The 25186-nt window shown below is 40.2% G+C and overlaps 1 protein-coding gene across 1 annotated transcript in view; it reads left to right on the top strand.

The window, feature by feature from the left end:
- Positions 1 to 25186, top strand: part of ADAMTS3 (ADAM metallopeptidase with thrombospondin type 1 motif 3) — a gene marked incomplete at both ends in the record, with an annotated part of 128889 nt that overhangs the window by 76705 nt on the left and 26998 nt on the right. Inside the window, one exon of the mRNA XM_079534710.1 lies at positions 15056 to 15255. Within this exon, the coding sequence (XP_079390836.1) occupies positions 15056 to 15255 (200 nt within the window). The remainder of the gene's footprint in view (positions 1 to 15055; positions 15256 to 25186) is intronic.

The raw sequence follows: 25186 nt of genomic DNA, 5'->3' as shown, positions 1-25186 counted from the left end.
ACTCCTTATGGGACCACAGATAGCATTATCCCATGATGGCTTAGATTTTTTAGCTTTTTGCTGTATATAGCATAACTCTTTATGGCAGTATCGAAAAGAGGAAGCTAAAGCTGAAAAAAATAATACATTAGTCATCAGTCCAGCGGGCAGCTTTGCTCTTGGTGTTAGATGAACCAGACAGTGGTCATCTGTTGATGGGCAATGTGTTGTTACAGCTAAAACCAATCTAAAAATAAGATCAGGAGCAGATGAGCCAGGGCAAGGCCAGACAAGTCCTGAGTCCCACATTAAGCTAATGCAGAGCTGTGATCTGGTATTAGTGGTGGTAAAGCAAGGTGCTAATGTATTCCTTAGGCTATGGGATTATACAGAAAGTGGGCTGTGGATTTTTTCTCTGTTACTTCTCTTCTTTGTTACAGTAGTAGATATGGGGAGTGTACTTACTGTGTTTTTAAGCTTCTGATTGCCAAAGTAAACGCCAATATTCCTTGAGCAAAGACTGGTAGCATGTTCAAAATGAGTTCAGTTTGATTCTGGGATTTGTCATCTTTTTGACAGCAATTCATTAAACCTAGGATATCTGAGTAGACTTGTATTTCAAGTCTCAATGCACCTGTGGTGCTTTTTTTCTTTTTCTTTTCTTTTTCTTTTGTTTTCCTCTTTTTTTCTTTTCTTCCAAGTATGAGAATCTGAAAAGTGCCTTGTGTGAATCTTTGTGGTATTTCTTACTGCAGATTCAGTGGTGACAGCTGTTTTTACTTAAAGCTGTAAAATGTATTGAAGGAGTTTCCAGCATGTGTAAATACCAAACCAGTTTATATCATGTCAGGACTATGGAAGGAAGGTCTTTTGAGAAATGATCTCATAGGCATTCTTTGTTGTAGATCTGGCACATGCCGTGGGCTTCATTCTTTTCTAAAAACAACTCCTGTCTTTAAAGTTGGCATGCCTCAGATGTATGCCTTTTGCTTGCTTTATGTTAACCAGACTCACTCTTGCTTGGGAATTTAAAGGCAGTAGATTGATGCAGTATCTCTTACATCCAATTATTTACGATAGTGCTGTGCCTGCTAACACCCCTCACCCATATATACTTTGTGGCTGCATTTAATCTTGGTGTGATTGTATGTATTACAACCTCAGAGTGACATTTTCTTTTCCAGCAACGCTCATACATATCTTTGAATTTCTAGGACATGGCAAGTTCGCAGGCAAATCTAAAATTACTTTTGTCGAGAATCATTTGCAGTGAGAACTAACTATCCTGTTAGTGTATCAAGCGTAAACTTGTTCTAGGAGGCTTGCATTCTCCTCTAGTGAGAGCTCTAGAACTGGATGTTCCCCTTTTGCTTTTGGTATTACCAGTTTCTATTCATTGGATGGAAAAGAAACAATTTAAAATTGGCCCAAACTCAGACATAGTTATAGTTTCCTTAATTCCTTTTAAATTTAGGCTTTGTTTTGTGTACATTTGCTGTCAGATAAGGAAAACCTACATTTCTAGCAAAACCTCATGCCAGGTAGGGAGGTGTTGACAAGAGAAGTATGGAATAAAGTTCTAGCGATTTGCATTGGAAAAGCTTATCCCAATTTGGCTCTAAATGTATTCAAATATAGAGAGAGTTATGCCTTTGGTGGCTTTACGTGACCTTCTAAGTGTGCTGCTGGCATCAATCTGTCATATAAACATTTTTGCTGATGATGCATGGAAGTCAAGAGTTCTTGTTGTGTCAAAGCAGTGCTGACTCTGCAGAGTTAACAATAATACACTGCAGAAAATCTTCCACCCTTCCCAGAATTCTGTAACTGGATTTACTATGGTACCAGAGAAGCAAATATTTTATTAAGTCAGCCAGCACTTAAAAATCTTTTCTCTAACAATAAAGTAAGATAATGCTTGTATTTGTGGCCCATTGAGTTCATAAATTTAATGAATAATTCTGAAAGTCAGAGATCGAATCCTGCCTTTAATTCACATTTGTTTCTAATTCCCTGAACCACAGTCACTCTAAGGATCCAACTGAAAGTTTATGTATAGAGCTGAGGCTCCAAGCTAAAATTCACTTCTTCATCTAGAGAAGGTGGAAGATAACCAGAGTTAATACGAATTCACAATATTTTTCTCTTCTTTTTTTTTTTTTTTTCTTTTCCCCTCTAATTCCTCAGTGCAATTAATGCACTATGAAAATGAAGTTTTGCATAAATCTACTGGCTGCTCTTCTTATAGTACACATACAGTATAGTTCCTCAGACAAGACACATTACTACCTTGCAGGTGCAAGCAGTTTTCTGCTGCAGGCTAGAAGGTCCTCCTTCCATTTTTGATGGTTTTTCTTTTTCCTAGACTTCCGCTGCACTGTCCTCACTGAATTACCAGCACTCTAACAATTAAGTCACTCACTAGATGACCATCTTTGGTCACAGTTGCTGCTTCCTCCACACTCCATCTTTAACACCAGTCAGGCACTTAATAAATAACCAATACCAGTTTGGAAGGAAGCTCACTGACAATTGATGAAGAACAGAAACATTGTGGGGGATATGGGAGGATATTTCTCCAAAAATCCTCATTCTATCCCTGATACTCAAGGTAAAAAAATTCATGCTTTCAGTGAGATACTTGTTCAACAGGACATTTTAACCTTTCCCTGCCCAAATCCTTCTCCTGCACCATCCTTAGTGCTTTAAGAGCTCTAGAACTACGTATCACTCCATTTTGCTTAGAAAATGCTTCAGCATCTTTCTCTTTTGCTGATGTCTCCTCTCATCCACAGATGGAAACTCGATTTCCTGCCACATAATCTGATCAATGTTATTAATCTCAGAGCAGTTGTTTCCAACAAATTGTTTCCCTTAAAGATTTCTTATTTCTGCTTCAAAAGGGTAAGGTTGTGTTATTATTTTCCAGTTCCAGCTTGCTTTGTAAGATGTAACATCTAGCAACGAATCTTGCTTATCCCATTCTTAGGCTCTCAGAGGTACAGCAGCATTTTGATACATGTGTGATATGTAACATTCAGCAGAAAAAATAATTGATGTATGCTATTTTTTCTTCATTTTGTTTTCCTATGCCTTCATTTTCTTGATATCTTCTGGTCAACTTATACTGAGTTTTTCTTCTAAATTCTTTAACTCATAAATGTCTTCAGTTAATATTTTAAACACTACATTGTTTAGTCTGTAAAAAGATAGGCTTTTTGTAATTTCAGACCTCTTTCATGTTTGTGTTGTGTGACTAGCTTCTCTTTTTCTACCATCTTTTTCGCTACCCTCAGGTGTAGATCACTTTATGTAAATGTATTTACAATACCCCTCAGCTCAGTGAGTGTTGGCATGCAAATAAGCTCACATTCTTTTTAAGAAAGAAGTATTTTATAAACCTCAGAAGGAAATATATTCTATATTTAATCTGAAGTCATTTAGAAACTACATTGTATGTTCAAGTGATGCAAGTATTCCCTTCTCTTTGAAGTTACGTATGTGTATTCGTAATAGTATATAGGTTTGGATAGGGGAGGATTTGACCTATCTCCCCCTTCCTTCAGAAGCAGTCCTAGAAAGAGGAAAAGACCGCAGGGGAAAATAACACAGCACTGCTTGCTCAAACAGTATGCCTAGTGTCATATGCTTCAGCAGGAGCTGCATGGCTTTCACTGAGTTTTTACTTCACTTTTGAATCTTAGGTAATTTCTGTCAAAAAAAGTAGCCTGGAGAAATTGTGTTTGGAGATCTAAGGCTGTATTTACCACAGAGCTGCATTTACCATAGGGCTGCAGTTCTCACATGAGAGGCATGGCATTTTGGCTGTTTATCTCCACTTGGCTGTGCCAGTGAAAGTAATGGGGAACTACAAACTTAGTGCTCTTTTTATTCTGTTTTGGTGTAAAATCTGCTCATTTTAGAGCCTCACCACCCTGAGTAAAGAATATCTTCCTAACATCAAGCCTAATCACCACTCTGTGGACACTTGCATGTTGAACATTGCAAACCTTTTTTAAAAAGTTTGCGCCTTGGTGGTCCCACAGGAGCTCTGTTTTCTTCAGTATTCTCTGCTGTACATCTCGTTGCCTCTGAGACTCTGCATCTGTCATTCATGCACAAATCAACCTCCCATGAAGAAAAAGCCTAGTGTTTTTCCAAGGCTTTTCAGCACCTCTTCCTTCTTCTACCCACATTTGGTGTGGTGTTGACAGCAGCTCAGTGAATTAGGAAACACTCAAATCTCACCCATGTACCTTCTTAGCCTGAGGAACTGAGGGTGCCTAGCAATTATTAACACTTCATGTTAATTTGAAAGGACTTTTAAAAGCGAGCTGAATACCTAGCTGCCACTGCAAGTCATTTTTGGTACTTTTGAAAATCTGACTAAATTGTATGATTCAGAACTAACTGAATACAATTCCCATTTTCCATTTATTTTGTTTGGTAGTGAATAAAGCAGCATAACTGGGAGTCATACCCAGGTAATTTTCTGATAGCTTGGTTTTCTACTATGCCTTTTTCTGGTCTTTTCCTATGAATTCATACTAGTCTTCAGGAAAGGGGGAAAGACTTGTGGTTTTTCTGTGGATTTTTTGTTGTTGCTCTAGCAATGTTTGTCTTTCTTGAAGAGAAGGTAGAATCTGATTCTCTCTTCTCTATACCTGCACTATGTTTCTGCAGTATTAGAACTGGCTTTGTTTATATTACAAAAATGTCATCTGTAATACTTACTGTGACATATTCATAGAATCATAGAATGGTTGGAGGGGACCTTAAAGCCTGTCTAGCCCCAACTCCCTGCTGAGGGCTGGTTGCTACCCGCTGGATCAGTCTACCTGTGGCCTCATCCAACCTGGCCTTGAGCACCTCCAGGGATGGGGCATCCACAGTCTCTCTGGGCAGCCTGTGCCAGCGCCTCACCCTCTGAGTGAAGAATTTCTTCCTAACACCTAACCTAATCTCCACTCTTTTAGTCTAAAGCCATTCCCCTTTGTTCTGTCACTATGAGACCATGTAAAAAGTTGGCCCCCCTTCTGCTTATTGAGCTCCTGACAAGAACTGGAAGGCAGCAGTGAGGTTTCCCCGCAACCGTCTCTTCTCCAAGCTAAACAATCCCAACTCACTCAACCTTTCTTCATAGGAGAGGTGCTCCAGCACTCTGAGCATTTTTGTGGCCCAGTTCTGGTCCTGCTCCAGCAGTGCTGTATTCTTGTCATGCAGAGGGTCCCAGACCTGGACACAGTACTCTAGGTGAGGGTTCAGTCTGCTGCCACCCTTCTGTTGATGCAGCCCAGGATACTGTTGGCCTTCTGGGCTGCAAGCACACATTGCTGGCTCATGTTCAGCTTTCTGTCCGTCAGGACCCAAAAGTCCTTCTTCACAGGGCTGCTCTCAATGAATTCTTCTCCTGGACTGCGCTCATGCTTGGGATTGCCTTGACCCAAATGCAGCATCTTGTGCTTTGTTCTCTCGTGCCCACTTTTTGAGCATGTCCAGAACTCAATGAGTGGTGTCCCTCCTTTCCATTGTATCAGCTGCACCATGCAGCTTGTTGTCATCAGCAAACTTGCTGAGAGTACACTTGATACCATTCTTTACATCACTGATAAAGATGATGAAGAGCACTAGTCCCATGATGGTCCCCTCAGGGACACCACTCGTGACTGGCCTCCACCTGGACGTAGAGCCATTGACCTCAACCCTCTGTCTGTGATCACTCAACCAATTCTTTATGCGCTGAATAGTCCACTCTTTAAGTCCGTATTTCTTCAAACTAGAGATAAGAATGTCAGCAGAGATAAGGATACTGCACAGAGACGCCTTGTAGGGTGTGCTCTGGCTTCTAGAAGCGCATAACAGTAGTGCCCTTAATGTACAGTGAAACATGGGGTGAAAGCATGTATCATTGTAACTTTTTTCATCTGACTTTTTTGGTAAGGCTTGTTTCACATACTAACATGTCCTTTCGCTCAGCCCTCAGAAACAAAAAAGCAGAAACTGGCAACAGTTAAGCAGTGAAGAGTAGCAACAAACTTGCATGCACATTCCATCAAAGACAACAACAATATTAAGGGTTTGGCTCTTAGTCAAGTTTGTAAGTTCCAGTGTACGTGTTTGTGTGGGAGTGGAGGAAATTCAAGGCAGTGATGCTAAGCAAAGAACAGGCTCTTTGCATGTGAAATGTATGGTTGTGTTCCTATTAGGAAGTCATTCTGATACTCCTGATATAATAGGCAATTTCATGAAATTGTTGAAGAAAAGGTAATGGAGAATGATTAACATCTTTTAACATTAACATCTTAACATTAACATGGACTGTTTTGGAAGGGTCTAATAAATTAAAGCACACAACTTTCAGCACATCCTAGAATCTAATGAGAACATCCTGTTGTAATACTTTCCACATGACAGTCTGGGTGGTTTCTATTGCAAGCACTGATCCTTCCTAATTGGGCTGTAGCAGAGCCACAAAAAAATTACATATTTGCAGTTCCTGGGAAAATAAATTGGAGGACATAACTGGTTTCAAAATCTTCATTTGAACAAAATGATGGTTCTTCTCTTCCTTGGATTTTTGAAAGACACACTCCAAGATAAGCCTTAACAGACAGAAAATTGTGGGCTTTCACAGATTTAGTGAAGTGCAGTTACTGACCTTTGTTATAATTACACAGCCTACTGTATTTCTCATAGTAATTCTTCAGCAAAAGCTTTCAAAGAAGCCAACAAGTGTTCTTGTACTCCTGCTGAAATCTGTGGCAGCTAGCTGCTGAAGAACTTGGCCATCAGCTCCTGATAGCTGTTATATATCTGAAGCACATATCGAGGCCTTAGGTAGTTCTTTCAAGATAGCTGGTAAAGAACAAACCAAGCAGCCAGCAATGTGTGTTACAGAACTGTTAAAAATCCACCATAATACTTGAAACTCTTCCAAAATGGAATGGGTCTTGTGTGCATTTAAATGAGAGCCAAGCTTTATATAAAGCATGTTGATGAGGACAATTGATGTACATGAAACATCAATAAAATCTGGTTAGAATATCAATCTTTGATTTTAATAGTCTTGAAACTACTGAACAGCTTTTTTGTGCCAACTTTTTAGTATCTTGAGGGCATTTGTGTTTGAGTGTTATACAGATCCCATATTTTCAGCTGATTTTTTCAATGAACAATCCCTGTTTTTGTCCTTATTGTCTTGGATGTGTTGTTCGGAGATGGTAAAGGCCTACCCTTAGAGCCAACTCTAAGAAGTAAGAACTGTAGGTGACTGACTTCTCTGGAAGCACATCACACCACTGCCTGGTCCTTGACAGCTAGGAATTACAAAGCTTGGCCAGAAGACCTGCTGAACTGAATACCTTCATCAGCCATCCTGACGCAGCGATTACCTCTGTGCAGTTTACTCTAGATGTGGTTTCTGTGCTGGATTCTACATTATGAAGAAAACTTCTCAAAAAGAGAGTACAGTTTATTGAGGGTATTTTCACTGTTTCCGTCACAAAGTTGCTTTACTTTTTCAGTCTGGTATCTTGCAAAATGGGCAAGACTGCCTTCAAAGGTTTTAGACGTTATCTTTAGGGTGTAACAAAGCCACTGGTTTCATCAGCTGCATTTCTGAAGTGAGTCATCCTTTTCTCCAGGCCTTTCTTGCATTTGATTGTGAGAACAGCTTTCAGCTCATCTTTCTGTGACTGGGAATTTCTCATATTGTTGTCCTGGATACAAATGCACTGAAGTTCATCAGAGAAAAATAATATAGTTGACTAAGCTCTGTAGCAACCTGGAAGATTTAAACATTAAGACAAGAGGGAAAGGGGCAGAAAAATTCTAACCATGAATGCCTGTCTTCAGCCTGGTAGCACAGGTTTTGAGAGCTGAAGAAAATACAGTTTCAAGAAATGATAACTAGGAGAGAAAGTGGTCATTGTTCCAGTGTATAATGGTTATTTAGTGCAACTATAGGAATGACATGTGTTGGCTTGGTTTCCTTTTTTTGAAAATAGCATAATGGAAATTTTTGGTTACTACAGAATAGAGCTGTCCTTGGACTTTTTATGTTACCATTCCTGTTAAGAAGAGATATACACTGATCTCAATTTGTTGCAAACTGATTTCTCAAACTGATTATGAATTTTTAATTCATTTTATTCAATTATTTTATTATTATTTCTCATTCATTATGAATTTCTGGAGCCTCCCAGGCTGTCCTACCATAGCAGTATTTTCAGGAAGAGGTTAGATTAAACAATCAAATACAATCAAATGATTACTTTTCCTAAGTTTGTCGTTTGGTTTTAAAATTTTCCAAAAAGAAATTCAAGCTTATGGCTAACTCTGTGACATCATCCTGCTCCTAGAAAGTCTAAATGTGGGTCTACATAACCTGCTGTGCAGCAGCAGTTTGGGTGCTGGGACACAGTTTTCACAACTGGTGATGAGCTCACGCATCCAGGCTCACAGCTGTACCCATGTGCCCCAACATACACCTGACCTCCTCTGGCATCACTGCTGGGCCTTCCCAAGCTGAGAACTTCATTTCCATGCCTGCAGGTTTCTGACTTCTCCATTCTAACTTTTACCATTTTTCCTTTCTCTCCTTGGATCCGATCTCTGTTGATTGCTGTTTTCATTTTTAGGATCCTCACTGCAATGCAAGTTTTCTGCTCTATTCATTTATTTTTTTTTTCCTTGTAAGAGCACTGCTATTAATATGAGTCACTAAACTATGTGTAAGTGAGGTAGGTCACCTTAAGTCATTACAGTCCTGCACCACTGAATCTGTCCAACTTGAGATGTGAGAGCACTGATGAAGGAAGAAGCTGAGGCAGGCTTCTCTCCAGATAGTGGTCAGTGTTTGGGAGTGGAGCATGAGTCACATCTTACTCTGCCACTGTTATGAGACATTTTCCTTTTTGTGAACAAATGTAGTAGACCGCTTGTCTACTGGCTCAGATGTGTTGAGATGAGAGAAGTGCCTCCAAAGAGGCACAGGAAAATGCATAAATCACTGCCCAACAGCACAACAGCAGCTGTTGTATCGATTCAGCAGATTTAGATAAATGCAGAGCTCATCCCTGAGTCTCACGTCCTGGAGAGGTGTTTTCAGAGCCAGGTGTGGGTTTCAGTAAATGAGGACCTTGGTGGGCAGGTTCATTAATGTACTTATACTGCATTAATCTCTGCCTTGTACTTGCAGAGGTAATTCTTCAGGACTGCTTATTTTTTACTTGCTGACTTTTCTTTGGCACAAGAGAAACAGTCAGGGACCAAACGAGACTCCAAGTTATAGCCACCAAATTGTGAAGAAAACTCTGTTAGTACTGCTGAAGAGCTTGTTCCTGCCTTCTGTCCCTTGCCTCAACTAAGCAAGCAAGCATTAGGTCTCTAGTACTGGTTCTGAATGTGTGTTGATGTGTCACACTCGGCTCAATTTTGCCAGGTGAAATGTGCGTGAAGAAAAGGTGCAATACCCAGCAATACGCAGCAATGTCTTGTTTTTTCTTAAGCAAGTGGGTATATATGAGGAACAGACGAACATAGGTATATGAAATGAACACTGCTGATTTCAGTGGCATTGCCAGGCAGCGTAAGCATCAGAGGAATCACCCTGTATTTTAATGTATAAAATATAAGAATCTTCCATGTGAGAAATACTTAGGGTTTTCTTTAAGTATACAGAGGTTTAACTGATGACACCATTTACTAAATTAGACTTGGGCAGATCACAGCTTTATTTAACATAATAGGGAATGAGCTATAATTTCATTATTTTAAGTTGTTTTCTAGGAAAAGCAGAATAGATACTTCTTGCAACCCAGAAGGACATGTTTTTTAATATAAGAAAGTATTCAGGAGGGATACAGTTACGCCTCGTTTTTTACTTAGGTGTTTATATTAAATGTTTGGTGTTTCTGAAAAAGGATTTGGAAAAGAGGCAGACCGTACTGGTGTGCAAAGTGGTTATGGCTTTCTGAATACACACATCTGGGTTCACAGGGAGGCTCTGAGATATATGCGTACTTGACAGAAACGTACTGTCTGATTCCAGCAGCATGGTTCCAAGTCTCTAGAGGTGGCACAAGGCAAGGCTAGCAGCCGCGGTTTTTAGCAAAATACGATGACAAAGCATGTGGGGGAGATTTCCTTTTGGTGTGTCTGTTCCATTTCCACTACTTCACTTGCTTCGTGAGCAAAACTCCTCCTGCCTTTCCTTGGCAGAGGAACCCCAGCTGGACTGGAAGAAGGTGTCATTCTTTGTTCTCCTTATTTTTGCTACATGATGCATGAGACAGGCTGTGATGCGTCCTGTGGAAAAAAATAAAATAAGAATACATGTCTGCACATGTGTCTACAATCTCGTATGTTCTGTCCTACTACCCACATGTTTACATAACCACTTCACTTGATGAAAGAGCATGGACTAATTTTTTCCTGATAGGTAAAATCTTGAAGTAAAAGATGCAGATGACTAGTAAAATAAAAAAGGAAGAGGTAACAAACCAGCTAATTCCAGAATGAGATTAGAGAGGATTAGTCTGTCTAGCACAAATCTGCAAACAAACAGGCTAGTTTCCTGTGTGTGTAGCAAAGAGTTGCCATCCAGCAACAGTTCTGTTTGCTGTGTTAGACAATGCCAACAGGCTTTGCAGATCAGTCTGTAGAGGACATTTGTCTTCAGATCATTAATTTAAATAATTTATTTCACTAAGAGTTCTTGTGATCTCTTTCCACTCACAATAAGTGAGTCCTTCCTCCAACTTCAGGAGTTTTATTAGGAAAGATTGATTTTTGTATTACACAATGACAGCAGCTCCAAAATGCTGGTAAGAGAAGTTCCAAAGGCCATTTATGTGTCTCTCACCTAGCAAATCTACAAGGCTACCTATGTGTAAACGGTTCATCTCAATGCCAAAATCACCCCCACGTTTAGATATCTGCAGATTATGTGCTCCCTGCGTTGATGCACAGTAGAGTTACACCTCCCTCAAGGACTTCAGGTTTTCCAAAACCTTGAATCAACATGAAAAGATGATTTTTTTTGAATGCTGATTTTCTTCATTGCTCATTACATTCCAGGCTATATTCACACATAAACATGTACATTTCCTAGCCATTTGCTAGAGAGCACTAGAGGCTTAGCGGTGCTTTGCATCCTGAGTTACAATAGTGTGTAGTGCTACCATTAAGTATCACACATTTACTAATGCTGCAGATATCTGTCAGTCTCTAAAATTCAGCGATTTATGCAGATATATTTGGGGGCAGAATTTGAGCTGAAGAAAACCATTCACGTATCTTTTGGTTTTAGGGAGAGGGAGAGTAGGAAAGAAAAAGATCATTGTGTTTGCTATTTATTGCAGTATAGAGGGGACTTCTGTGAAAGTGTTGCAGAATCACATTAAGCAATTTTATTTGTGCTCTAAGAAAGACTTTGTGCAGGAATTATTCAGACTGAACTCTGCCCTTAAGTTACTGGTACCCAGTATTACCTATGGAATGAATTGAATGTGGAATGCTGGTCTCTTTCCTGTCTATAGCAATCATATTGCAGTAAATAGCCTTCTGCTAAGATTTTTCCGTGTGTCCTCTTCCTGCAGTTTCTATAATGACATATCACAATTTTTGCAAGGACTGTGAATGATAGGGGTTGTGGCCTTCTGAGAAATGGAAGCTCTCTGCTGAGAGGAGGCAGAAGATTACTTTCACTGTATCATTACTGTAATAGTTCTGTCATTAGTCTCAGTGGAAGCAATACAGTGCACAGATTGAATGCAAATGACTTGGATAACCTTATTGTTTTCTATAGAGCAGTTTAGATACAAATACCTAATGTGTTTCACTCTGCATCCATATGCCTGGGAGTTTCCAAATTGCATGTTTGTATTTTGTATGCATAATACAGTGCTCTCATCTGAAAAGGACACATCTGAGGACTCTTTCTGTGCTACTCAGAAGGAATGTCTACTGATCCTTCTTCTGGGAGTAAGTCTCTACTATAGTTTTTTAGAATTAGCCAATATTAATGATAACAAATTGTAGTAAAACATTTCATGTTGATGGAGCTATTAGGAACAGGCTTTAAACCCTTGGAGAGCTTCACTGACTCTGAAGAGTTCTTCTAAGATTTCCGCAAGTGAACTAGCACTTAGCTGAATCATGGAGAAGAGTGAAGAGATTTAATGACTAGTTTCTGGGAACATAGGCATCTCCTCATTTTGCAGAGCTCTCTCATGTGTCCCATTTGTCGTTGTATTCTAAGTGTTTAGCAATAGATGGAGATTGCAGTGTTTGTAAACACGGAGCTTACTGTGTATGGACTGATTTTGTATATGGTTGTTTGACTCTGAAGTCATTGGAGTGATAAACCATGGAAACTAGACAAACAAGAGAACAGATGAATCTCTCCTGTTACCCTGGATTCCTGGGAGAGAGCATAGCAAATTATGGTGAGTGTTTAGGGAGAAGACTTTGCACAGAATCATAGAATATCCCAAGGTGGAAGGGACTGACAAGGACCATCAAGTCCAACTGCTGGTCCCACGCAGAACCAGTCAAAATCCAAACCATACATCTAAGAGAGTGGTTCAAACACTCCTTGAACTCTGGCAGCTTGGGACAGTGACCAGTGCCCTAGAAAGCCTGTTCCATGCCCACCACCCTCTGGTGAAGAGCCTTTTCCAGTTTTGGTTCCCAGCACAGACGTGGGGAAAAGCAACACAGAGAATGCAGTTGATTAATTACTGACTAATAAGTAGCTCAGATTAGCCTTTAAATTAATACTTGTTTTCCTGTCTTAGCATTTCATAGTTAAGAAATGTTCTTATAGTGGCATCAGAAGCAGTGCACAGAAAGTTAAAAACCAGTTAGCATACCAAAAAAAAAAAAGGAAGAAGAACTAAAGAGAGTGGATGCTGCTTAATATCCTGAAAAGTGTTGGTACATTTCATAGAATGTGCTGCATGACAGGGTGAGTGAAATGGTGTGTGTTTGTTTGTTTGTTTGTTAGCCCAGTTTGGGGAAGAGTTGGGTCTTCCAAAGAAACAAACAAGATGCATTTCAGGAAAGCAGGATGCTCAATGCTTGAAAATGTTTCTGATACTTGTTGTGCTGTTTTTTTCCCAAATCTTGTCCAAAAACAAATCTTGTCACTACATCACTTCCTAGAGTGAGTTTACTTTTTCTTGCTTTGCTGGGATTACACACTTGAAAAAATTCTGTGAGTACATTTATGGAAAATCGTGGCATATTAAGTGCACGTTCTGTTTGCAGAAAGTGGCTACATATTAGAGAAGTGAGAAAAAAGAAGTCCTCTCTGACTCCTCCTGCCTACTCACATGAACACGGTGAAAGAGATTCTCCTCTTATTTGAACCACAAAACCACCCATTTAATAGGGGGAGTGACAGCCAAACCAAAGGTTCTACACAGAGCAGATAGTTGGTTCTTTCTGTACCGATGTCAAGCTATTCCATTCATGCCGTGGGTGTAGTGATATGATGACATTGCTGGTATATTTCCATTGGACAGTGTGCTCGGCAGCTTTGCCAGCTGCAGCAATTTTTAGAATTGGAGCTTGTCTATGAATTTCCCACTTCTGTGCTATCACAGGGTTTGCATTCTTGAGAGTGAAAGGACTTGCGGTTGAATTGTAAAGCTGTTTGCAGACCTGGTCTCTCACCCACAGTGACAGGCTAAGCTTCTAAAAACAACTGGGGACAACCTTTCCATTTGATGTGGAGTTTGGGGAGAGTTATTTATGTATTACTGTGAACCACTGTGGTACCAAGGAGGGAGAGGTTTTCCAGTTAATTGAGCTGGTTGTTGAATCTGCTCTGAATGAATTACAGCATGGCTATCCAGCACATTTTGCAAAATTGGCCCTCGTCCTACTGTTTTTCCATGAGCGTAGCTTACATCCAATTTACTGTGAGTCTTCGCTAAACTATGTGAAGGACAAATGCATTTACTTGCAACCTTGGCTTCTATCACCTCCTATGTAGAGAAATAGGGCTTGAAAGCTGTGCCATCGGTTGAGGAAATGTGCCTTTTTGATACAAGTCTGTATCAGACTTGGACATCAGTGGAGAGCAAGACTGTACTCTTTTCTGACCTTCTGAAGCTGGTTGCTTTTGCTGAGTTCACAGAGCAGGAAGAGCTCTGTGTATTTAAGGACTGTATTGTCTATTTTTCCTGAATGGAAGAGTTAAGGAAATGGGCATGCTCCTGACTCTGTCACAGAGCCAGAGACTTAAGAGCAGTCCTATTCCTAGTGAGGACTGCAGTACTTAGCTGAAGATTTGCAGTGTAAGATGTTCCAAAAAGGCCTGTTCACTGTTGTTTATTGCTTAGAGCCAGTTGATGTGTTGGCTTGGATTTTGGAAGAATTAAATAGCCTACAGCTGTTACTTTTTCCTGTCAAAAATCTATGATAATGTTTTGCTTTACTGTTCTAAGAGGAAGAGATGGTTTTCAAGTCATTTCAGATACGGACTACTAAATACATCCTCTTAAAAGCCAATTCAAAATAGTTTATTATAACTCTGCCCATTGACCTATGTCCTCATGGGATTCTTCCAGTATTTCGCGATATTCATAGGGTAGGATATTTAAACATCTGTATTTTAAACAGAGAACTCTTATGAAATGTAAGAGGAATTGCCTAGCTGTTCCAGTGGTTCTGTACAAGGGCACTGAAGCCACAAGTTGAACATTGCACAGCATCCCACAACCCATGTCTGCGGCACTCTGCAACAAATGCCTTGTGCTGTAAAAAGAAGGGAGGAAATTCTGGATGAGGAAGAGAAGTATTTGGTCTAACTTGTACTTAAGGATGATTTTTATTTTATAAGAATCACTTAGTAAAGTACAGAACCATATGGTGAATTATATTTTTCAGTGGTATCCGATGACTTCCCCCACTCTTATGCCTTTAGAATATCTAAATCTTTTTTCTTCCTAGTTTCTGCTTTATTTTATCCAAAGAAGTGTTGACTATACAGCTGAACATGTTGTGCGGGGGGATGTTTCTGAAGTGGAGTTGGAGTAGATGTTTATATTTTACTGTTTCGTTATAGAATCTCTTCTTGGGGGCCTTGGAGACCTGAGTTCCCTGTACAGCAGTGTAGAACAGCAACTGAATGAAACCCTGAGGCGACGCAGGCACGCAGGAGATGACGACTACAACATTGAGGTGCTGCTAGGTGTGGATGACTCTGTCGTCCGGTTCCATGGCAAAGAACATGTTCAAAACTACCTCCTTACCCTCATGAACATAGTGAGTATCTTCAATAGTATTGTGCTGTTTTTGCTTTAAAAATGTTAAAGGTTTCTGTAAACTCTTGCAGCAGTACCTAGGAGATCATGATTGATACAAAGATGATAATTTTGTCTGCTTTTTGGTTTGCTTCTTTATTTTCAAGGTGCTTCTTCAACTGATCTTTTTCATAATGGTATTCTAGGGCACATTCTGGGGTAATTCCAAGAATTTACTGTCCTTCACCCTTAGTGAAAGTACTATCCTTCATATCTCACAGAGCTGCATAGAATAATTCTATTAGCCCATGTGTTCATGACTGTTCTTTCATGTGAATGCTCTTGAAATTAAAGCCTGCAAGATACTGTGAGACTGGGAAAGCAAAGGCTTTCTCACAGAGCACTGCAGAACGTGAGCTTCCACCGAGTGTCCTTTGGATGGGTAACATGCTGTGTCACATTCTCCTTCCTTGATAAAGTGTGATTATACAGAGCTAAAGAGGACAGGATGGAGTTACTAGCAGTCCTGTTGATGCTTTGGACAGATGAAGTTTATTTAAAAACAAAGGAGGGCCATTTTTTCCACAATCTGCATTGTGAAAATGGAAACGCACCTGTATTCCACAATCTCAAATTCAAAAAACAGAAAAATGCCCAGATAATTAAAAAATGCCAGATGTTGTCCTTTATGTTCAGGGATAGAATTGTTTTTCCTGACAAATGGCTTTTGGTTGATAGATGCTCTGTGTATTATGTGAGGCCATATGGGCTGAAGTTCCCCATGTTGTTAAGTGCTCTTGGAAGTTATTCATGATAGTGAGTGACCTGGTAGTCTCCTGGCTTCTACAAGCTTAGTTAACTACTGTGATAGTTGTGTTGTAAACATAACAGTGGGATCTAGCAAGCAGTGCTGATCACTGCAAGACAGCAGAGTACTATCATGGGAGTGTCCCTTGTTTTTCTCTCAGTCAGTCTCTTTCTCTGCTACTTGGCTAAACAAGAAGGTGTGAATATCCCCTATCACAACACAAGCTACAGATAACAGCAGATAGCATGATGTTTGTTCTGTAAATGAAATTCTGTGGGAGCAAGCCAAGCAGGTTTGTAGGAGTGTTTAGCAAATCTGGGAAATTTTATTTCTGTTCCTTTTGCACAAGCAGAGGAAAGTGGGAGAACTGGGGCAGTGACAGCATGTATTTGTGCTCCATTTCTTCAGGAGGTGCCTTGGGGACTGGAGCCTTGGTATGCTGTGAGATTGCCTTTTGAAGGGGGGTTTGCTGAGAGAGGCTATTCATGCAGGAAGATTATGCAAACAATTTATTTAAAAAAATCTACTAGTAGGTCTTTGCATAATACCTAAATAAGAAAAGATTAAGTTAAACTGGTAAAATTGGAATGTGTCAGCTTACACAAATAACTAGATATAGTTACAAAACAGTGCAATTGCTTCTGCCAATACTGCCAGTTCAAAAAGTAGCAGTGTAAACTTAAAAAACTGTTTTCCTGTTTGAGATTACCTTTAACTCTCCTGTTGACTCAAAGTCAACAAAGCTATAGTAAAAGTGTATTTCTCAGAATAGTTGCCATTGGTTTCAAGGGAGTTTTGCCTGAAAGGCCTGGATGAGGACCCCACGACAGGAGTCTGATTTTACTTTCCTTATATAGTGAGAGATTGTAGTTGAAAAACAGTGGGAAGAAGTATGTAAACTTGAAACATTCTTGACAGCTCGTAATGTCTTCTGTTTCTGAGGTTAAAGAGAAAGTATGCAGAATGAAGAAGCACCCTAAATCATAGAATCATAGAATGCTTTGAGTTGGAAGGGACCTTTAAGATCATCTCTTTCCAGCCCTCCTATGGTAAGCAGGGACACTTCCCTCTCGACCAGGTTGCTCAAAGCCTCATGCAGCCTAGCCTTGCATGCTTCCAGGGAGGGAGCATTCACAGCCTCACAGGGCAACCTGTTCCAGTGTCTCACCACCCTCACAGTAAAGAATTTCTTCCTAATATCTAGTCTAAATATATACCCTCTTCCAGTTTAAAACCATTTCCCTTTGTCCTGTTGCTACGTGCCCTTATGAAAAGTCCCTGCCCAGCTTTTCTGTAGGTCTTCTTCAGGTACTGGAAGGCTGCTATAAGGTCTCCTTGGAGTCTTCTCCAGGCTGAAGAGCCCCAGTTCTTTCAGCCTGTCCTCATAGGGGAGATGCTCCAGCTCTCTGATAATCTTCATGGCACTCCTCTGGACCTGCTTCAATAACTCCATGTCCTTCTTGTGTTGGGGGTCCCTGAACTGAACAGAGTACTCCACGTCTCACGAGAGCAAAGTAGAGGGGCAGAATCACCTCCCTCGACCTGCAGTTGACTTTTTGGGCTGCAGAAAATTAAGATGAGGTGATTAGTGGTAACCAGCATGGCTTAAGCAAGTATAAATCATCAAATCATAGAAAATATAAATACCAAATGCTACTTTCAGCTACCCTCTAGCTGTACCTATTCCTTAAGTGATGTGACAATATCTATAGAAACTGCAAAGAAACTGTAAAGAAACAAACTTGTAGAATTCTTTTATCATACCTCCTGAAGAAGCTAGAGGGTTAGCAATTATTTTGTGTCTAGATATACATAGATAATTCCAAAAGTAATGTCTATTTATTTCCTTGGAAATTTCAACTGATGGATGCAAAGAGTACAGTAATAGTATTTGACAGCACATTCTCAGCTACAAAATGCTACTTTTCCACACAGTCACCACCATTGGCTGTGCATTTTTGCCACTGATGAGCAAGAGTCTGCATGAAGCACTCATACAAATCAGAACCAGGGTAGGTGACCCACTGCCACTGTTGCCACTGCTGAAATGCACCATCCACCGTATCACTGTGCTCACATCCATTGTGAGCCATTTTTTCTGCAAGGAGGAATTCAGTGACGCACCTTTGCTTCATACACACTTCCATGTCAGAAACTGTTCTGTCAGACTGCCCCTCTGCTGCCAACTGTCCCATTGCAACAAAATGTAATGAAATATTGGCAAGAAGGTTCATCCTCCACTGCCATACCACCAACATCTGCCTGTGACATCTTGGGCCGGCATCATTAAATAGAAGGCATTATGATATTACTTTTCTCCCATGCCTTCTCCCTTTGGTGCAAGCTTTGATCCTTGTGACTTATATTGCAACATGTCCTGCCCAAAGCACTTCAAGAACTCCCATTTAGTGCACGCTGTGCAATGATTGCATCACACTGCTACCCAAAGATGGAGAGCTGAGGCTGAAAATGTGACCTCTTGTGTCTCAGACTAAGGGTGAGTTGCAGTATCTAGATGATGTCTTTTGGGTTCCTTTGTAAGCTCTTCAGTTACCTAAGTAAACTGTATCTTCATAATAAACTGTGTTTCCAACAGTATGTGACCAGATGTACTGCTTAAGGAACAGAGAAGATGTATACATAATGGGAGGGAAGAATAGAGCTAGGATTGGAGTGTACCTGCAGTTATGGTCTCTTTGTTTTAAGATGCCGTTTTTCTTTTAGATACTCAGAGCCAGGTCCACTAAAAAAAAAATCCTCAGCACCATGCACCTGTCTCAATCTCATCTCAGTTTCCAAGTGCACAAACACTCTGAGCATGTTTGAAGATCCATCTACCTGTTGAGCTTCCAAAATGAGGACCAGCAATCTAAAAATGGGATCTGTAGAATTTGGCCGGAAAAAATCTTGATATGAATTTAAACCAAGTGATATCTTTTCCAGCATCGCTGTGTGTAAAATTATAACAACTCTGCTATAAATCTAGAATAAGAAACTCCAGACGTAACACACACATTGTAACAGAAAAACAGAATTCAGTCTGCTAAGTTTACAACCTGGAGCGTTGTTCAGTCTTGTCGCGTTTCCTACTGTTTCTGTAATTGGGAGCTTAATTTTTTTAGTACTATTTCAGTATGCCTGGGGAGTCGCTCTCTAACACTAAGTGAATGGATGCTGTAGAATCTTGGTTTGATGAAAAGGATCTGTTGAGTAACGTCTGTGCATTTGGTTTTGGAGCCCAAAACATTTAATCGTAACTTCCTCCATTCCTCTGACATGCAAACAGGAGGCTTTTGACTCTGGTGAGTTAGGAAGCTGAGTGTGAAGATCTTTGAGGAGAAGCAAGCCATTGAACCTGGGCTGCTTTGTGTATCAGGGATGACACAGGAATGAATCAGCAGCAGGACTTCGGTGACTGCGAATGCATGTCTAGTAACTGTGTATCTTTGTTGTTAGTCGAAGTTTCTTTTTTAGACTTGAGGGAATTAGAAAGCACACGAGCAAGTAATTGCTTATTCCTAGATCATCAGCCATTGAGACTGCAGCTGTTGGCAGCCTAATGCACTGCTGACATCAGCAGACACAGTTGGGCCTGGCTGAACTTGACTGATGCAGAAATGAACCTGACTTTTGGGTTCTGATTTAGGTTTAGATCTAGCTGTGCGAAGATTCAAGATCTGAATTTAGCATGTCTCAACTTGAATCTTTCACTCTTCCTAAAAATGGAAGGAGAAAAGCAATTTGTGATGTCCTAGTGTTCCTGGGGATTTTTGCAAGGCTGATGCTAATTTGCTAAGCCTAGCTTGCTTCCCCAAGTAAGGAAGTTATGGGCCGTTTTGCCACGTGTAATGCAGTTAACTCCAGGTTAGCTTTGAAATAACTAATATACATAGGCAATTCTATTTCACTCACGTGCAGAAAAGCAGTATAAATCACACTCAACCCTGTGCTACAATTGGTTATCCTGGGCACAGTGCCATGGTGACACAACTGCACAGCTCTCAGTGCCAAAGCTGGCTTGCTGGCTTGCTGAGAGCAAAGGATTGCATGTTTGTGTGATGTCATTGGGAGTTCTGGAGCTAGAGGTTGAGTTTCAGCTAAATAAATGCCTGAAATGTTTCCCCTTATTCAGTATTTACGTGTTCTCTTAGCTTTAGGAACAGGGATGCATCAGAGGTGTATATTAAACAGCTGTTAAGGGGCAGAGCTGGAAATCAGAAGCTCAGATGGGCTCATCTATTCCCAGATAATAAAATTTAGAGTCGTCCCTAGCTGGTAGGTGACACTATAGCCTTATCTCACAGCAATTATACTGGAGTCACATACAGCTTCTTTCCAGAAGGGCTGATGACTAAAGCAACCCACTGGGGAGAATGTAATTGCTAGGAGCTGTTTCTGGTAACTCTGTGGCCTGCCTGCTGTTAGTCAGTTTCTGCTGAATTCCTTGAGGTGACACAGTTGACTTTTTCCTGATCTTCCTGTTACCAGAATCACAGAAGGGACCTACCAAGCCCTTCTGTTGCATTAGCACTGCTTCTGATCCCCAGTGGATCAACCCTTGGTCACCCTGCAGAAATATAGTGGGAAACCACATAGAGCAAAGACTGGGAGATGGAAATGGGGTGCTGCAGGACTGAGAAAATCTCAACCTCCCCTTCCTTTCCTGTCTCTCTTCCTCCCTTTTTTCATTCTTCCATCCCAGTCATGCTCCAGAGCCAGACAGTCCTTCAGTAACCAAGTGGGTCCCTCAGGAGCTAGACCCTGTCTTTGTCACATGGCAGTGTGCTACACTGCCACTGAGGTCACTTTTCAGGGAAGAGAAGAATCAGTTTTCGCCATTTATTTAATGTGTTATGGGAATGTGGCACTGACAGTATATTGCAAGCTTCAGCTTGCTCTACTTTTGTGTTATGTTGTCTCTCAGAATATGGTTTTCCTCTCTTCCACGCTACCTGGGAGAAACATCAAACGATAAAAAGAGTTCTTTAAAGCACTGCATTCAGTTTAGAAGAAGTTTGATTTTCAGCTAACAAAAGAAGAGTGAAACATTCATGATCACTTTCAGCAAGAGGTAACCAATAGACTTTTTAAAGCAATCACTTAAAAAAAAGCTTGATGTTTTCAGCACTATTTCCCTAGATTTGAGATACAGTGTCTCCTGTGTTAGTCATGTGACGTTTGTTACTCACTTGGTAGTTACTTAAGATGAAGTTTCCCTGGATTAAAATAACTGAGATCAGAAAGATAGGCACACAGGATACCAGGTAATACTGGGGGATTCTAAACAAGTTTGGGCTTGTCAGTATTTATGTCTTTCTATTTTTTTCTTCTTGAGAATAAACCAAAATTAGCTACTAGAGTGGTACTTCTGTGCATCGTTCATTCTCAAATTGCAGACCGAATTCCAGTTCTGGCAATCACTGTCCACTAAGCACAGCAGCTTTGAGGATGTCACCTTTCTAAATAATAATTCTGCATTTTTGTCCATTAATATAGCAGAGAAAAAAATGTCCACGCTTAATTTTATTTCTTGTGCAAAAAACATTTCAAGGAGGTGATTATCGAAGCTGCTTAGTGCTGAAGTTTACAGAAGCTTTATGATTCACCTCGGTAGGAAAAGACAGTGCCAGAAATGTCTACACCTTTATACCTGCAGCTCTTTATCTTCATCAAAACTTTATCTCTCTTAGCTTTTTTTATAATATGGATAGGACCACCATGAATTTTAGTGTCTCTCATTCACTTCAACTAGAAGTGCATAGCAGGGCCTAAACACACTGAGATATCTGACTTTGTCTGTTTCTAACCTGATCACCTGCTTGAATGTTACCAACATGGATAAAGGAGAAAAGGTTCATTGAGGCTCATTCTTCTGTGAGCTGTTCCACATGGAAATGAGAGCTAATGCTGGTGACTGAGTACAGCGTAAATTAGCAGGTAATCTGCAACATGTTTCCATGTGGATCTGCTGGACTTTTCTTGCTAGAAGTATTTCAGAAATGTCAGTTACAGATTTTCCCTGAGCAGTAGCTCGTGACTATGCTAAACTGCACAGATCATTGATGTTACTGAATAACGTGAAATAGGAGCTAAGGTAGTTCGGGCAAACATGGAAGCAAGAGAATATTTGCATCTAGAAGGTTTGAGATTAAAAGTTATGCCTGAGAGTAAAAAAATAACGTTGATACAAGACTTGCAAGGAATTGTTTTCTTTTTATCATACACCTCACTGATCATCAGCACAAACATGATTTTTGAGCAGTCTTCTCTTTATGTTACTTTCTGTTGTTGAAATAAGCAGTCATTGAGTGTTGTATTTAGAAGTTGTCATCTCCTCTGTGCCTTAATTCTGATCGTTGGCTGTGGAAGAATTAACAGATGTGAGGTGTTATAAGCATGTCTTTGTTCTTTGCATGAATTAATGCAGAGCATTGCTGGCAGGAAATGAAAAAAATCTGTTGTATTGTTTTTTCTTTCCGAAATAAATCTTCACTGAAGAAGATTTCAGAATATTGGCTTTTTAGTCTTAAAAGCATTTAGCTTTGCAAACAGTGGAACTGAAACATGGTTGAGTTGTGTGTTTTCTTAAACGTCAATGGCTCCATCTACTGGGAGTACTTCCCCATACAGTACCAGTGCAAGGTGAAAGACCTCGTCCTTCAGGAGCTATAGGTCAATTACAGTGAAGATTGCTACTTTTTTTTTAGATTTAATGGTATTTTATAACAACTAGGCTTTCCTGTCAAGATTTTAATAACGTAATAGTTGTTACAAGACTTAAAAAACATGCAGTGGAAACAGGAAATGAGGGAAAAAAAAACCATATTGCAAAAAAAGCAGATTCAGATGACAGACACAGAAGCATACAAAGCTTTTAAAAATTATTTTGAGGACATGTGTATAACGTTGCCAAAAAAGCCCAAACTGAGCACTATTCCTACCAGTTCTTTTCACTCTGCTGAGTGGTGTTCTGGGAGGCACAGCAGTACTGCGAAGCTACTTGTGACTGCAGCACTCTCGCTGCTGACAGCTGGACTACAGGTTGTGTGTTCAGTTGGGAAAGACTGCTTGTGTTCTCTCACTTGAAACTTTGAATTGTCATTTCCCAGCCTGGTTTTCTGTGGAAAGCAGGCATTTTCTCACATTTCCGGATCACGGTAAGTACTGAGGGATGTTCTTTATCAGCAAATAGCCTATTCTGTAGATAGTGACAAAGATTGTAACTTACCTTGTTGTCTGTCAAGGTTATGGGTTGGGAGAGCTATTTCTATACTTTCTCCTATGTATTAGTTTGTCAGTTTTAATTTAATTTTGCCCCTAGCTTTTGATAAAGAGCTCATCTCACTCCTTGCTTTTTAATCTAGTGGTTTGTACCTATGCGTAGTCAATAGATCAATAAAAGGCTATATTTTCAAGCTATTCAATTTCCAGTGATGCGAGCAGTACAGTGGATGATGTTATTCATCATTAGATTCTGAGTTACTCAACTTTCCTGCTAGTCAATAAACTGCACTTCCCCCTGCACAAGTCAGACATGGAAAAGTAAGTAGTTTTATCAAGGCAGAAAGTCCTTGAAGCTGTATTGCCCCCCAAATCCAAGGACAGTCAAATGAAACATTTGGTGTAAGGAGAGAGGAGCTTACTGTGACTGAGCAGAGGAAAACGTCAGCACATTTCTTTGGGTTAACCTGTAGCCCCTGCCTGCACACCATGAAGGGAGGGAGGGTGGGCAACCATGAAAAGGAATTGCACAGTACCTGCACAAAAGCAACTGTACATCTCTGCTTTCTGTCTGTCTCAAATTTGAAAGGCCAGCTACTAAGAGCACATTTGATTTCACATCTTTGATTTCATCACTGCAGTTTACAAGTACATCAGTTTAGGAATGTGGGTTCACCCTTGGCATTCATAATGTGTAGAGAGGTGAGTGTCCACGAAGGCCCTGAAATCCCTTGGTTTGCAGTTATCTCCATTTTCCAGTACTTCTTACTGTAGCTGTAGGGTTTCCTGCCAGGTACATTTATGTTGTCTGTTTGAATGATTATCCATTTAGTAAACAGATATGTCCCATATGTGGAGTCTCCCACTTGTCACCACTGTCCCAAGCAGAGCACTGATTTACTTCTTGTGTATATTACTATTGAATTCAACCTAATCACTTTTTCCTTTTAAATACTGCACCAGAATCCGTATGGCCAGCTGGACATCTGTGATATGTTTCCCAAGTTCAGCTTAGACAAATCAAGCTTCCTGGGGTGTGATTTATATATGCATTTTGTACCAGTACCAGTATCTTGGAATGTAATTTGTTTTGCCAATATAACCACAGCATAGATGCAATTACAGCAGTCTGAAAGCGCTACAGTCTACACTGACAGTTTTCAGCACTTACTTTGATTTGTGGCCTTCTAGCAAGGTTACAGGTTTCCAAAATTTCCTGTGTCTAGGTCATGAGAGCATATATGAGCTTGCTCCTCATGGGAATCCTGCAATGCATCCTTCCAAAGCAGTCCATAGAAAAAGGTGTTGTAGAAAAGTGTTGAGGAAGACTTGAAACTTTCAGTTGGTTCCAGGATCCTTTATGTCTTTTTGAAGGTCACTTCTGGGAAGGTTGTTGTTTCTTGGCGCAAGGGAAGTTGTGAACGTTTTTCTGAGATGAACTTTGGTGGAAGCAATACTATTGCATTGCTAAGGAGAAAATATGAATAATTGAACTTTGGAATAATTGCTTCATGAGGCGAGCAGTCTAAGCTATGTGCTCATTTCTTGTAAAACTATCCTGCTGACAGTCTGTTCTCAGTTAGTCCTAAAAGGGATTGCGTTTTTTAAAACCATGGACTGAAATCATTGTGCCAGGTCCCACAAACTGGACAACTCAGAACGACCTTTTTTGCCTCAGGGGAAGGGGAAAGTTTTGTTTAGCCTAAGTAAAAAAAAAATAAAAAATCTCTAAATATTGCTCAAATATACCAACCTTGCTCCAAACAGTGGTATTTACTTTTCACCGATTACCCATAATATAATATTTATTCTATTTTGATGGGAATAAGTAACTTCATTGATGAGCTGCAGATGTTTTAGCTCCCTAATTCATACTCTGGTGAAAGGACATTTCTCACCTTACCAGGCACAAAGAAGGTCCTCA

Source organism: Tetrao urogallus (genome assembly GCF_951394365.1).
Source record: "Tetrao urogallus genome assembly, chromosome: 4".
Classification (NCBI taxonomy): Eukaryota; Metazoa; Chordata; class Aves; order Galliformes; family Phasianidae; genus Tetrao; species Tetrao urogallus.
The sequence above is the reverse complement of the archived record's forward strand: the minus strand, read 5'-3'. Positions and strand labels throughout refer to the sequence as shown.